The sequence below is a fragment of the Anopheles arabiensis genome, chromosome 2 (assembly GCF_016920715.1).
Source record: "Anopheles arabiensis isolate DONGOLA chromosome 2, AaraD3, whole genome shotgun sequence".
NCBI classification, from domain to species: Eukaryota; Metazoa; Arthropoda; class Insecta; order Diptera; family Culicidae; genus Anopheles; species Anopheles arabiensis.
The window spans coordinates 97,376,827-97,392,290 of NC_053517.1; the positions used below are offsets into that span (position 1 = coordinate 97,376,827).

The following is a 15,464-nucleotide window of genomic DNA, read 5'->3' on the forward strand; positions in this document are numbered from 1 at the left end:
TCATGTGGAAATACTAAGACATTACAGGATTTTCCCAGTCAGTTTCGAATGTAAACGCTGTTTTTCACCGCATGCTAGATGTTAATCCACATCAATCTGATATTTAATGTCCATCATCATAATTTTTAATTTCTTCAGCATGATTTTCAACACGTCTCAAGCTGGATTGAGTTTAGTGTTGATTATGTGTTGAAAATCTTTGGTAAAACTGAAATTTCATTTCTAAGCAAATAAAACATTGGATAGTTGTTGAAAAACATCTTGGATGCGGTGACTAATTATGTGCACATTCGAAAGTGACTTGGCAAAGTGACTTGACTCGGTAAACCCTGTACTAATTTTGAAAATATAGTACTAGGTGTGGTTTCATACCCATTAATTGTTGAAAATCATACTGAAGAAATTTAAAATAATTGGGAAGGAAACGAAACATAAGATTGATGTAGGATTAACATCTTGCACGCGACGATTAACAACGTTTCTTTTTCTTCTTCTTTGGCACAACAATCGATGTCGGTCAAGGCCTGCCAGTACAAACCAGTGAAGTGAGCTTGGCTTTCAGTGACTTATTATTACCATAGCGGGATAGTCAGTCCTACGTATGGGAGTATGGTCTATTCGGGACATGAACCCATGACGGGCATGTTGTTACGTCGTACGAGTTGACGACTGTACCACCAGACCAGACCGATTAACAACGTTTACATTGGAAAATTATTTGGAAACGCCTATATAGCGAATATAGAATGATTCTTTTGCAAAATTAAACGTTTGAATAGAATGTGGAACTTCATCGCTTATGATTGTTACAGTAGAAATCAGCATTTCATTCATACTCCTTCATTTTTTCAAGTTTTCGGTGTCAACAATCACTTCCTTTTGCTTTATATTATTTATTTATTTATATATTTATTTATTTGTTTTAAATTGAAATTTATTATGCTTTTCTTTGCCTGTATCAATTGATTGATTTTCATTTCACCATTTAACGCTCTGCAATACTTTCTTATCGTAATCCTTACCATACATCCTTACACTCGGTCATATATTTTAATTAATTACGTTCAATTTCATTACATCGCATCGACGATGTATCGACGTACTTGACTTGACTTGATGTCGCACAAATGGCTTTCCCGCTTCAAAAAAAATGCACACACTTCCACGTCTCGGCTCGGTCATTTTTCTTCCAAATCGACTGGATCGACCGGCGTAATGAGCGTGCATGAGGATGAGTCCTTAATAGCGGGGTTGTAGAAGCCAACAAGCGAAAAACCACCCCATCTTTCGGAAGCCAAAGTTTATTTATTTTCATTGCGCTCCACCATTGAATGGCGTTTCCGGGACGTGACAGGCACACACACACACACATAGTTACTCACTCGCATGGGCAGCAAGGGTGTGAGAAGTGAAAGTTTGAAGGTTAAGTAAATCTACAAACAAATTACATTTTTCCCGCTAATCCAATGCTTTCTTCTTTTCGTGTGTTGTGCTAACCGATACCGAATGGAAGAAAGAGCGCACGAGAAAGGACGAATACGCCAGAGCTGCCAGTTAGCGTATCGGGCAAGTCGGAAAGATAAACAATCAATTATTTATGGAACAAAGGCGAACAAATGCCTTCCACCCCCCTGCGACGTGGCATTGTTCCGAAATCGATCGACTTCAACGACCGCATACTGGGGGAAGTCGAGCTTGTTCCATTGCCGATTCCTGGTGCGAAAGGAAATGGAGACTTTGCGAGAGCATAGCAATGTTTGTTGTTTTTTTTGTTTGTTTTCATCCACTGGCATGTTTCTTTGTTTTTCGATCAAAATCAAAATCCATCTCCGAGCCGATGATGGCAATTTCAACAGCAACAAGCGTTTGGTGGTTATTTACTTTTTGCTGTTTTTTCTTCTCTTGCTGCAAAAGAAACAAACGACCTTTCGGGATGTGCCCCGCGTAACGATTGGCCGCGATAACGATAGATTTCACCAGCAGGATAAGCTTCCTCGCTGTACTGTATTTTTTGTGTGCCGTTTCTCACCGCCTTGCGCTTTCGTTCATAAATAAGTGAAATAACCCAATAAATCTTCTAATGTAATCTTTTAATAATGTTGATTTTAAAATTTATGAGGTTTAGCCCGGGCCCGGGTGGTTCGGATTCGTTGCGAGCGGAGGCCAAAGCGTAAAGGTCGCGGGGTTTCGAGGTTGGGTAGAACCGCCGAATGTCAACGGCGGCGGCGGCCGGTTGGTTGGTGCTGGGTGAAAGTCATTTATATTTTCCAGCCCCGGCGCTTGGGAGGATGAATTTTTCATTAATCTCGCGCATTGGAATGGTATTAAATGAAGGGAGTAGAAGGAAGGGGAGAGTAGTGAAGAAGCCTCTCGGAAGGGGGTGATGAAAATCGAACCGTTTGAGCGTGGCACAGATTTGCTGTAATGGATTGAATCTTTGAGTTGAATTAATCAGCTGGGAGATCGAAAATCTGGTTGTAATAAAAAGGAAGGAAATAATAAATAAATACAACAGTTGTTCTAGTTCAGGTTAGACACTCGGTTGGGCTTCTTGAAGAACCAAGCATTACAGATAAACCGTCGGATGTACCCCTTAGTGGATGACTCTCGTAAGTGCCAATTTTATTAAGCTACGATTGTTCCTATTCTTTCGATTCCCAATCATATGATGATAAGTAGCAAAATAGCTTCTTGAGTTAAGCTCCAAAGCAGCAAATAGAACTACCCCTAAAATCAATACTCAAATATCAATTCACCTGTTTGGACGATTCGTGGTGATGTTACACTTTTATCGCTCTTTCAATGGCGTCACGCATCAATGGGGACCCCGTGGCTCGACGTGCTTCCTTAATTTACGTAAGCCGTAAGGAAATGGCCCACTTTTTTTCGTTCCTTTTTTACGTTGCCCTTTCCCTCATTGTACCATTTTGCCTTCTTAATCCATTTTCCCGCTTAGTCACTGTTTGGTTGGGTGAATGGTTTTCGTCGCTATCCCGAGTCGATTTCGCCCAACTCCTTGTGGCTTCCAAACCAGCTTTCCAGACAGATCACCTTCACCTTTCCCGGAATTTACCGGCACACCATCAAAGACTTTCCCTGTTTTCCTTAGCCCCTGAAAACCGTCGTCGTTCTTTCTCGCTCGTCGCATGACGCGTGTCGTATCGTGACAAGAAGTCGTTTCTGCTATTTTTCAATCTATTAACCACCGTCACCTTCCGTCTGTGTTTGTTTCCCGCTCTGCCTTGCCTGTCCGATGCGCATTAATTCGCTCGCTCGCCCCCAGGGGGAAAAAAACGGACTCGGGGAATGGAAATCCATCGAAACAGATCCACACCACTCCGCCGCCGTACTCGCCTTCCCTCGGCAGAAGTTTATCATGCTATCATAATCAATTAATATCCAGTTTGTCTTGGCTTCACCGGCTTCTGCCGGCATTCAGTATCGCCGCAGGACACGCTCTTGTGCTGCATATTTTACGGCGAAAGAAAGCGAAACGGAGTAGACTTTTTTCCTGCTCTACCACCACAAAGCCGACGACCATATGGTATCGATTCCACGGGATGGAATCCTTCCTGTGTCTGTCTTGGGTCTCGTGTGTTGGAATTTGTGCCGGAACGGGGCTTAGCGTCAAGACATTGAATGAAGTTAACCTGCTGGTGCTGGTGCTGCTCCAGCTGCTTTGTCTGTCTTACTGGCTTTTCCGTAAAACGAGCCCATATCACGTCATGAGTTGGCACGTTCAAATTGTGCGCCCGTATTAACTTTTCGGCTCTCTTTATCGACTCCCAGAAGCCATCACTCAAGGGGCTGCGAGTTGGCGTAAGCGGTGGCGAAGCGAGGAACACCTGGAAGAATGGCATAAGCTGTTGAATAAAAAGGCAAAATATCTATCCCACCTTCACACATGCGAACCATGCGGGGCTCCGGTGATCCGGAACCATTGAGCCATCGCCGCCCTGCTGTGAAGATGAAAAATTAACCTTATAGCTCAAAAGGGGAAAAAATGTATGCTTTTGGGTCGTCGGGGGAAGTGTAGCATGAGTTGACATTAACCCCGACCTACAATCGTAGGTTTTTAGGACGCACCCCACCAGCAATGATGATGACGATAATGGTATGAAAGCGGACAGCTTCTTCTAATTGCTAATGCTAAATTATTTGATCAATAGGATATCAATTTGCCCTATATGGTGTGTCGAGGGGAAGGCAGGTTAATGGAAGGGATTTTGGAGCAGCAAAAGCAACGGACCGGATGATTGATGACTGTTTTTGTGGGAGTAGATAGGCTTTGGATATTGCTGAAGCAACAGAAGCCATTTTTGCAACAAAATTAAAATAGAAAAGGAACTAGAGAAGGATTTTCAGTGTTCGAAGCATTATTTTTTAGTGTATATCTATATTCTTCTTTAATATCATTTTAATAAAAGGTCAATTTCAGCAGTTGTTGGCAATTATGTTATACCATAACAAAACTATACATTTAATGACTTAAAAAACTGATTTTGAGACACTTATGAGGAGTTTATTTAATTCTTTTTTAAAATTGATAAAACACTTCTTGTATTTTGGCAGTTACAGGGTTTCCCAAGGTGTTTTGCTTCCCGTAAGTTGTGGTATGTTCCATCCATATTTTAGGCGTTTCCTAGACATTTTAGGTTCAATTGTACTAATGTCTAATAGGACGATACCAACAAATCGTGGGAACGAACCAAAAATGTATGGCGAAATATTAAAAATTGTTAGACGAGCCCAAAAACTGACTAGTATCATCCAATAAATCGTGGGAAATATCGTGATACCAGGATAAATCGTGATACCAGGATTTCGAGACTTAATTCATTACCACGCAGTCGGATAGTAAATCCTTGCTACGGGGGGTCGGTCCATTCTGGGCTTGAACCCACGACGGGTATGTTACTAAGTACTTCGAGTTGACGACTGTACCACGGGATAAATGCTACAGATTAATTATTTTTCTTTTTTATTATTGAAAAGTATCACAACAATCGATCTGTGGTCCAGCGCCTGAAAGCCCCTTCAATCGGATACATTACTGTACTGCCGTTTTGCCTCGCCATTGATGCTGTCAATATACCCTGTTCCGGTCCCATTCAGCCAGAACAATGGTCAAACAATCCGCTACTTTTATAATTACTCCTACAGTGAAGAAGGCAAAACCAGACAATCAATCCCATTTCAGGTTGAAGTAAAAACACATAAAACTACCCAGCCTGTAAAAGTACATCCAGTCGAGTGTCCACTCCCCGCTCGAGTTGTTTGCATACAAAAAAAGGGATGCTCCACGTTGGCTCATTTCTTTGTTTGCTGTTGTGCACTTTTGCACGGCCATTCATTGTTCGTGGTCAGGGCAGAAAAAGTAGCAATGGGTCTCTTTTTTGTAAAACAAAACAAAAAAACAGCAGGTGACAGTAAACGTACGACTGGATGAAAGCATAGACGAGGTTCAGCGTTATCCTTTGAGAGAAAGAGAGCGAATGAGAGAGTTTAAGAGAGAAAAAAAAGTGAATTACGACCCTACAGGCCAACAACCAACCAACCACCGCCAACTCGATCGATGATGTTGCAGCAAGTGAGGCAAAAAAGAAAACATTTACCACCACATTACCACCAGCGGTGCGCATCGGGACGCTCTCCTGTGTTATGGCTGGAAAACATCCATACTGTTGCAACAGTACGGGAGAAATAAAACAATTCACCAGACTGTATAAAAAGTTGTCGTTCTGCTTTGTTTTTTTTTTTCATTTCATTTCCTTAGGCTTTCTTCACCCTCATCTGCCACATTTTCCTATCCACAACAACGTTGCCTCATTGTTTCATCGCTTGGTTTTGGCTTTGTGTGTCGTTTTAATGCCATCTCTTGCCTTCTCTTCCTTTTGCATTTCATTTTTGTATGTTTTTTTGTCACTCTCCTTGTTTTTAATGTTTCTTTTTTGTGTGTGTGTTCCCCTCTCGACTGAAAAATATCTGGTTTATGTTTGATGCCGATACCGGCCGGAAGGAGAAAGGCACTTTCATCTTTTTTGTTTTACTCCACCCCAGCACTGTACACTCCACTGGTGGGGTGTTGTTTTCTATTTCCTTGTCACCGGAACTCCGGAAGCAGTACCCCGTATACACGGGGGCCCGCGAGATGAGCTGATTGTATAATTTTGAATTTTAATGATGCGCGTGATTGTCGTCCGGTTTTTGTTTTGTTTTAGGAGAAAGTCGTCGGTTTTTTTTACTTCACTGAAGTATTATTAGCAATGTCACCCAACTGTGTTCATTGAAGGGAAGTTTTTTCTGTTTTGTTTGTTTCTTGCTATTCAATTTTCCATTATCGTCATCACTTGTAGCAGGCGATGGATTTCTGTCACCGTCAGTTAAAGATTGCCGCGTTTAAGGCGCAGAGGCCTGGCCTCTTTTGTTTTGTGCGCCAATTACGCACCTTCCCTTGCGATTGGAAATCTAGCTTTTGCTAGATTCTCCATCCACAAACAGGAAGCTAATTGAAATTCATATTTCTTCGAGTGCGATAACGACGCAAATTAGGTTAGTGACGATTCGTTAATTTTTTTTATATCTCTTTCTTTCTGTGTGTTTGTTTTTTTAACTACTTTTGACTGGTGTGGATCATCTTTCGTTTGAAGGAAGATATTTATTGTTTGTTTTTTTAAAGTGAGGATGATACTTTTTGCTGATGGTTAGGGCGACTTTAAGAGAAATTATTTTTTTATAAGTAATTTTAAGTCTTTGAATGCCTCAAGCGTTATATAATTAAGGTCAAGACATGTTTCTAAATGAGTTTATTATTAAATAAACCGATAGTGAGTCCCTTCACGATTTTAGTCAGCATACAGAGTTTGACAAGGTGGAGGCTGAAATCATGTAAACACTCCATTCAAAACCACACACAAAAGTAGCCTTCAATTTTCAGTATAAATTATAAAACTGCTATAAAATGCAAACAACTGACAGGCTGAAATTTCAGCCTACGTACTTAAAACGGAAAGGGCCCCAGAGTCTGTAATTTTACATGGAAAACACATTGAAAACTGTTACAATATAAATCAACTGTAAAATTGTACAACCAACGCAAGCTAAAGATACAATTTTAATGAACCATTTAGTCATTATTGCACTGTGTGCCGAACAAACACCCGAGAACAAATTACTTAGTCATAATAATCCCCCTCCTACACACTCATCTTCAGCTCGCCGTTGAGTAGTTCTCCTCATGCACTTCAGCAAACTGTTGCGAGAATAATACCCGACTTAACAGCAATCTTTTATGCAAATAAAACAATTCCAACCGTACACAGACGCTGTGTCTTTTGCATGCCAGGCCATCTCGCCCCAGCCCCAACCCAATTCACGCTCCAGCTGAGAACGATTTAAATCATTTCCGTAAACACTAACCGATAGCTTTCAGCTTGCTGCCACTGTTGACTCAATCACTGCCTAGCAAATGGTGAATGGATGAATGGATGTTGTTCCTGTTTCTTCCCTTAACACACACACACATACACGAAACAAACCGAACTTGCCAAGTGTGTTGTCATACAATGCTCGAGTGAATCTATTCACTACTACTTGTTCTCAGCCCCGAATGAATGATAGCCGAGAGTGTCTGTTTGGAGTGGTGCTGCTGCTCGAGCACTGGCACTGCTCGGGCTCAAAGTTCTACAGCGTTCCTTGAACGGCACAAAAAGAAGAGGCGATAAGCAACTCTTGTCATCGCAAATAACAATGAACACGTTGCGCCGTCCCCGTAGCTCCAGCCCGTAGCCCGTCACTGCCAAGCCAGCACACCGGTTGCTGAAGCGTGTCGAGTTTGCTTTTTCCCTTCAAGCAACGCGCACCGCACAGCGCCAGTGCTCCTTATGGTCGATTTTTGCAGTGAGTTTTCCATCTCCACCTCCCCCCCCCCCCTGGCTGCTGGCAGCAGCACAAGAGCTAAGCAAATAATCATTATATTGTAATTTAATTGAACGCCACGGCGAAAGAACCGGGAGTCCAAAGTTCAAAAAGATTTCCCTTCCTCGGATTCTTTCTTTCACGCCCACACCGCTCGATCGATTCGAATCGAACTGGAGCAAAGTGTCGGAAAATGGCTGCAATTGAGCTGGAAAAGAAAGTTTTTCCACGCGGAAAACATTCCATTCCCCATCATCCTCCCATTGCTTTGGCTCATCACTGGAAAAAAGCTTGAGTGGCCTGTTGGGCGAACGAAAACAGTCGTCACACCTCGTCCTGGAGTAGAACGGCAAAAGTGTGGAGAGTGGCAAAGTTTCCTCTCATTACCATCGACAGTCGACAGGGCTGTGGACATCATTAACGTCCTTTTTTGTGCAGCAGTTCTGTTGCTGATGTCGCTACCATTATGGGCGGTCCTGTTGATGGCAGCTCGGTCAAGTCGAAGCTGCATCTTCGAGCGGTGCTAATTGTTTGTTTATGCTGTCGTTTCATTTTATTCGATTGATCCTCTCGCCTCACATTTGGCACCTCGTTTGATGGCCGCAACGCACTAATGAGCTGCTTTCTTCCCTTGTGCCAAACACTTATGCTTTATTTCTTGTATTTCCTCTCTCAATTTCGGCAGCTACTACGCGTCAACACTGTTTGGGCCGCTACAGCAGCAACCAAACGCACAGCCAAGGCCTCTCAAGCGCCAACGGTTGATGGCACCGAACCGGATGGGAATGACGCCGAAAATGAACGGTGCTGGACCGATCCTTGCGCACAGCCACGCACAACAACAGCAGCAGCAACAGCAACAGCAAGTGCTCTCCCAACAACAGCAGCAGCAGCAACAACAGCAGCAACAGCAACAACAAATGCATCTCGTAGCACATTCGCAACAGCTTCAGCAACAAATGCAAGCCGTGGCAACGGCAAGCCCTGTGCCGGGGGGAGCCTGCAGTTTGGGCGGCTACTACACCACCCCGGTCGGTGGTAACATTGGCTCGAGCAACGGTGTGCCGATGCAGGTGCCGAACGGGTGCATCGGGACGAATGGTTACATCAACAACAACAACTGCTTGCTGAACGGAACGGAACTGAGCGGTGGTGGTGGAGGTGTTGTTGGCGGCGCGGGCTGCAACATGTCAAGCAACATGTCAAGCTACACCAACGGCCAGCACGTGGTTGGACCGTTCAAAACTTACAGTAAGTAGTGTTTTTTTTTTTGGAAATATGTTACAAAGAAGAATATCGTTCGCATTTTAAGAGCATTTTGGAATACAAACCAACTTAAGAATTGAACTTCATACTAACGTTTGGATTTTAATCATAGGCTTTTATTTTAATGGCTTTAGAAAGAAAGTCATAGACAAATAATTGCTGTTTATAAGCTCATCTTACAATGTTATTATTCAAGGTTACTTGCAAAATAAATCTACGATCTTGCAAGCCTCCTTTCGTCAGCTATCCGGTATATTCGCCATTTCGAACGAAGACATGCGTTTAGGCATGTTTTTAGGATCTTCCTTCGATTTTTACCAAATTACTCCTCAGTTTTCGTGACAAAATTGTTGGAGTAGAGTATTTCGCATCATGTTGTATCAAAACTCCTGGATGGAACGCAACTGGAGGATGTTGGACCGGTTCAATGACTAGACATTGATATTCAGCCTCTCCAACTCCTAACATGTTCGCTTCAAGTTGTGGCTGCAAAGCCAGTGAATGCGATTTCAGGTTCCGAACATGTTTGTTCATGTTTCAAAGGTACTTTTTAATTGTTTTGGTCAGTTGCATAGATCTCCCGTTTATGCTAACGCAGCGATGTAGCGACTTTTCCCTCGGTCTTCATGTTCAGCATTCTTTGGAGCTTCTTGTCGCTTAGGGTCTTCGCCCATTTGGAATTGGGCTTTCATTCGATGCTTTAATTGTTGTTTAATAGTGCCAAAATGTTGTAGATGCCGGAAAAGGCTTATACGACGTCCACAAACAGCCGCGCGGAGTCTGTTTTAGACGCTAGGGAGTACTTTTCTTTGAAAGAAGTTACTTCACTTTTATGGCCATCAGGGATAGAATTTGACTGTCAGAGGTGTCACATTTACTCTGATGTCTCATGGGTTACTATTATTGAAAGTGCAATTAACGTTTCCTTAGTGCAGGTGTCGATGAAAATGCAGGCAACCCCATGACAAATCGACAAAATTTGTAAATTTTAAACAAACACAACTCCTTAAGTTCGTAATCTCCCTTTTCACGACAGATTAAAGCAACTCATCCTTCAAAAACCACCAATCGATCAAGTGGGAAGTTTCCTGTTTAACCCACAAAAAGCATTTCAAATATTGATTGCCACAAAAACCATCGGCATGCCAAGCAAAATGCTGGCCAAGGCTACCAGTAAAACCGACCTTCCTCTCTTGAAACTTCTTATACATGTGTGTGTGTGTTTGTGTGTCTGTTATGAGGACGGTAAGCACTGCCACCGTTTCTACACCTTCCGGCCACTCGCCTAAATATCCCATCGCATGCCATCATCATCATCATCGTTCGGTGATTCGGTTCCGTGTCGAAGGCATCGTTCAAGCGTAAACTCTAAAGTACGTCCCCATAACCCCTTTGGCAAAAGGGAATCCAAGGCCCACCAAAGGTCCACTATCTCGAACAGCACCACCAAGAGCAAGAAAATGTTCTCATTTACAATTCATTGAATTTACATTCATAATTATACTCCTACTTCCCGGTCGGTTCCGTACGGTGCCGGTGCCTTCTGGGCATGGTGGCCCACAAAGTGTCCTGTTGTGTCTTTCGGTTGGATCAACTTGGGTTTTTTGTTTTGCTTCCATCACGCCTCCCGCCACCTTCCAAAGCGATTCTTGGTTCCGAACGCTTGCCCATTAACGCGGTTGTTTGGCTGTTGGCTGGGCGAAGAAAACTCTTCTTCCCCTCAAGGCTGCTGGGAACTACCGTACTGGGTGGTTGCTTCTTAGTTTGTAGCGTGGCGATTTTCTTTTGATTTTCCATCGCCCTTGTAATGAACTGCGAGCGCCGAACCGCACCGAAGTGGACTTCCCAACCCAGCGGCACTCATCGCACAGCGGAAACATCCCGAACGCAGCAAGACACAACACTATCGTCATCGCCACATCGCCGCCTTTCGTCGTCGGTCACCTCCGGGGCCGGAAGTAACATTTCTCGAGCAAATGGGCCACGTTCTCTGTCTCTCTATCGCTCGGTTAGCTAATGACTCGGTACACTCGACTCAACCACACGGTTATGCTGTACACCGCAGGAGATTTTGTTCACAAGAACCCTCTTTGGGGTTGAAGAAGAAATGAAACTTTCCAATTCTGAGCCTGCCGAGCCTTGTACGAGGAATGGTGGAACTTTTCATTACTGTGTACCGCACGACGATCTTTCGCACTTGTCGCCCGAGGTCATGTGGAGTAGGACTTGTCGTGGTTCGCTACATTCCCTACACTTCGCTTCATCGAACTCGGGCTATCTTTCACCTCTCTTCGATGAGGTGTTGAAGTTTGCCTTATCGTTGTTAATGTTTTATGGGCAAAATGGACTGCTTCTGCTGTGAGGAGAGAAAGACTCCCTGGCCTGCTGTTGCTTCCTGCTTGAGCTCTTGCCGAAGCTGATCCTGTGGTGTGGACGGGCAAATGAGGCCGTAATGGAAAAAACAAAAATAAGATGGCTGGTAGGCTAGGCCAGATGCAAAACAAGACATAAATCATGTGGTGTAATTATGTGTCGGTGTTTGTGTCGGTGTGATTAAGATTTGTAGGGTGTAAAGGAAGAAAGGAAGTTGTAAGGAAGTACGAACCCGGTGTAATTGAGCGAGCGATGCATGATTGCCGGGGAAAAGTTTGACAATTTCGTTAAAAATATGAAAATTAATGGATGGACTTTGAATGTGGAAAACAAAAAGTAATGAAGCGTGTTTATCGCAAGCTGATTAGGAAAGTTTAGAAATGATTTGTTTGTGAAAAAAGGAAATATGCTTACAGTAAGGTAATAATTTCAACATTTTTGCTAAGGAAGAGCCTTTAAAGTAAACCTTTTTATAAACATTTATCGTTTAATTTTAATGCCATTTTTTATTTTTTTAAACTGGTGTTCTAAACTGCGATTATTTAACACGCACATGAAGAAACAATGCAGCCTTCTAACTAATATGAATGTTATTGTTGTTTTAAATTTTTACGAGATTTTTTAGCACTTGCCTCTCGTAATTTACTAGGTGTTAAATTCGCAAAACAGGGAGAAAAAAGATTGAGATTTTTTAATCCTTTCCACCGCAGGGTTGCATCACATCTGGAGATAGTTCCATCTATATGATTTTTGATCATTCTACCTTCATTCGCAAGATGGTCAGCTTCTTCATTTCCTGCGATGCATTTATGTCTTGGTATTCAACAGAATTCGATTGACGTGTCTTTTGATAATGATTCGATAGATTGTATGTAAGTGTTTCGTAAGGATCCCTTCTCTAATGCTTTCAGAACACCTGTTAGTTGTTTTAACGCATTGTTCTAACATGAATAAATAATTAATATAATTATTCAATTTAATCTGGTGGTCAATCTGGTGACGATTATGCTACTAGTATGCTACGTGATTATTTTTCTAAGTAATAGAGACTGTCCAACTGTCACTGAACCTCATAGAATTCACACCTTTGTTTACCTCTATGCATGATCTGCCAAGCTTTTCAATGATATTGGTATGATGTTTTGAAGATGCATAGCTAAATACTATCCTCAACGACTTGTGAAAAAAAAGTTTTCCAATAGGTGAAAAACGAAATTTTCGGGAAACCTCACAGTCAAATAATAGGTTAAAGGTGTCCTGGTTTAGGTGGCCGCCACTGTATCTTTTTATTCAAACAAGATATGTGCCAAAGTTAACCACTATTCCAACCTAAAGCAAACCTCATTTTTGTGAGCTTTCATTTGGAACTCGTTCGAAATGCATTTCACTTTTTTTATTATTTCTCACTTCGTTGCTACACACCATCTTAGCTCAGCTCGTTTCCCCCAAATACCTTTCATTTGTACTTCCCAGTGAAGGTCTAACCCCTACTTTACTAGCTACTGCACTACACAGCTGACAGCATGACAGAAAAATAACACAAACACCACAGACCACCACGGTACGGGGATGATGAAGTATAACACACAAAAGACTCGTGAGCCAAACCCAAACCGAGGTTAGCTTCAAAGCTTCGTACCTTTCAAAACAGCAGCAGCAAAAAAACACACACGGATAAGCAATGGATAGTGAAAAGCGCGCTACTAGACACCCGGATACAGACACGAACGAACGTATGTTTCATCTGTTTTTCTTCTTCTCTTGGCCCAGTTCGCCACCAGGCGTCTCCATTGCTCAATCGAGCCGGTGAGGCAAAGGCAGGCAGTTTGTTCCTTCGTCACGTCGACACCCCACACCATCCAAACCGTCTGAAAACAGTATGGGTATGTTTGTACCTTACCTCTTTCTTCTGCTGCTACCTACTCTGTTGCGTGTGATGAGCGTGACGGTTTCGGGGTTGGTTCAGCCAAACCGAGCAGGGAAACTCCTTCACACACACATCAACAACAACAACGTGCACATTGGAGGGGTATTTGTAACAAATAAATGAATGGGGTCGTCCCGGTAGTTGCTAAAATATTCATATTTTAATTAAAGCAGGGAAATAAAACTCGGTGATGATTTTCGTTTGCCACCGTGTGCGGCGTGCAGTTGTGCCGCTTTAACATGAAGGGGGAAAACCTGTCCTGTGCTGTCGCATCGGTTTCGAGGTCATGCTACTGCTACTTCCGCAATTCAGCGCTGTGACGAACGATGACAGAATGTTTGGAAATTCCTATCCAAGCGCGTGTGTGTGTTCACACCTTACCCACACCAAGGGCTGTAACACACGCAAACCGTTGCACCAATTGGTGGCGAAAAGGTTGGCAAAGTTGTGTCGTAAATTTCAATCTTCAATCCACCACCACTACACACACACACATCATCGTCCTAACGGAACCTATTTCGGGACTATGAGACTATAGTGGAGTATATCCGCTTCCAACCCGGAGCAAACTAGCACGTGAAAGTTGATCTGGCAAAACGGGGTACAAAATTGGATCATAACAACTTCCGCCATGTGTGAGGGGAGAGGGACATCTTTTTAGTGACACCAATGAGGGTTTACCACTCCGCTATCCGCTTTCAATTACTGATCTTCTTCTTCTTCTTCTATTTTGTTACTCTTTGCCGCAGGTAATCCCGACACACTCATCTGCGGCAACTGCCGGGAGCTGTTCACCGACCTGACGGAGCTGCTGGATCACAAGCGCAGCTACTGCAAGCTTCGATTTACCTGCAAGTGTCTCAGTACCTCACCGGTGCAGAAAACTTGTAAGTGTCTTTGCATGTGTGTGTGTGTGCGAGGTTGAAAAAAACTTAGAAAAGTCAGTTATTTGCTTATCCTTGTCTGGCCCCCATTTTTCCCCATTTCCAGATCCCAATCCGCAGGCTAAGCTGGTGTGTGTGGCGTGCAAGGATTCGTTCTCCAATCCCTGGGATCTGATGGTGCACGCGCAGGCCGCACACATGGTAAACATCTACGAGCTGGGCGAGAGCCCGTCGTCCGGCGAGGACGGGAAGGCGCTGGCGGTGGGAGGCGATCGGACCGCCAACAGTACGCCCACGATGCCTTGCTCGCCGCCCGCCCACGAGCATGGCGTGAAGCTGAATGGAATCGGTGCGGTCAACAACCCGCTGGCGAACGGAATTCACGAGCTTGATGATGAGAAGAATGACCATGCGGAGGTGAGTGGAGCAATTTTTGTTTGGGAAATGCACTTCAAGTGGGGTAATAGACAAGAGAGTAGCAATCAATATTTGTTAAAAGGTCACATTATAGTCGGCTGAGCTTTTTACAAGCTTTTCGTTCCATTTGAGGGAATGTCAGATACTTTGTCAATTTAAAGTTTTGCAATCGAAGCAGCCGTGCATATTTTTATTTTCAAATTATCCGTTAATCGTTCGAAAATATGTATTTATTTTGACTTCGAACTGTTCATAAATCATTAAAAATGCATAAAACTTAAATCATGAAAATACAGAAATAGTTTTTCTGTTCATGTATAAATGAATTGCGATAAGAAGTAGTATATCTTGAAATTGTTACCATTTTTTATTCGCTTTGCTTAAAACTGATAAATATTTTGAAGTATGCCATACACTGGAATATAGTTGACTTGCCAAATTCGTTTTTTTTATATTAGAAAGATGTTTTACGTTTATAAAAAGGACTTCTGAACTATGCCATGTGTGCTAGGCTAGAAAGTCAGTCTATGATTTTTACACATCGATATACGATTTTTAACGTCATTATGGGACCTTTGGGACTCATATTGTTGAAACCATAACCACTTTCTCCAAATGTTATCGACTCAAGCACGTCCAACATCGTGTTTTGTCTTACTTTATGCAAAACCATTACAATT

The 15,464-nt window shown here is 42.9% G+C and overlaps 1 protein-coding gene across 6 annotated transcripts in view; it reads left to right on the top strand.

Annotated features, from left to right (window-relative positions):
* Positions 1 to 15,464, top strand: part of LOC120893513 — a 102,683-nt gene that overhangs the window by 78,767 nt on the left and 8,452 nt on the right. For all 6 annotated transcript variants that reach the window (XM_040295465.1, XM_040295461.1, XM_040295464.1 and 3 more), the window contains 3 exons: positions 8,603 to 9,168; positions 14,233 to 14,370; positions 14,474 to 14,784. In XM_040295465.1, the coding sequence (XP_040151399.1) occupies positions 8,603 to 9,168; positions 14,233 to 14,370; positions 14,474 to 14,784 (1,015 nt within the window). The remainder of the gene's footprint in view (positions 1 to 8,602; positions 9,169 to 14,232; positions 14,371 to 14,473; positions 14,785 to 15,464) is intronic.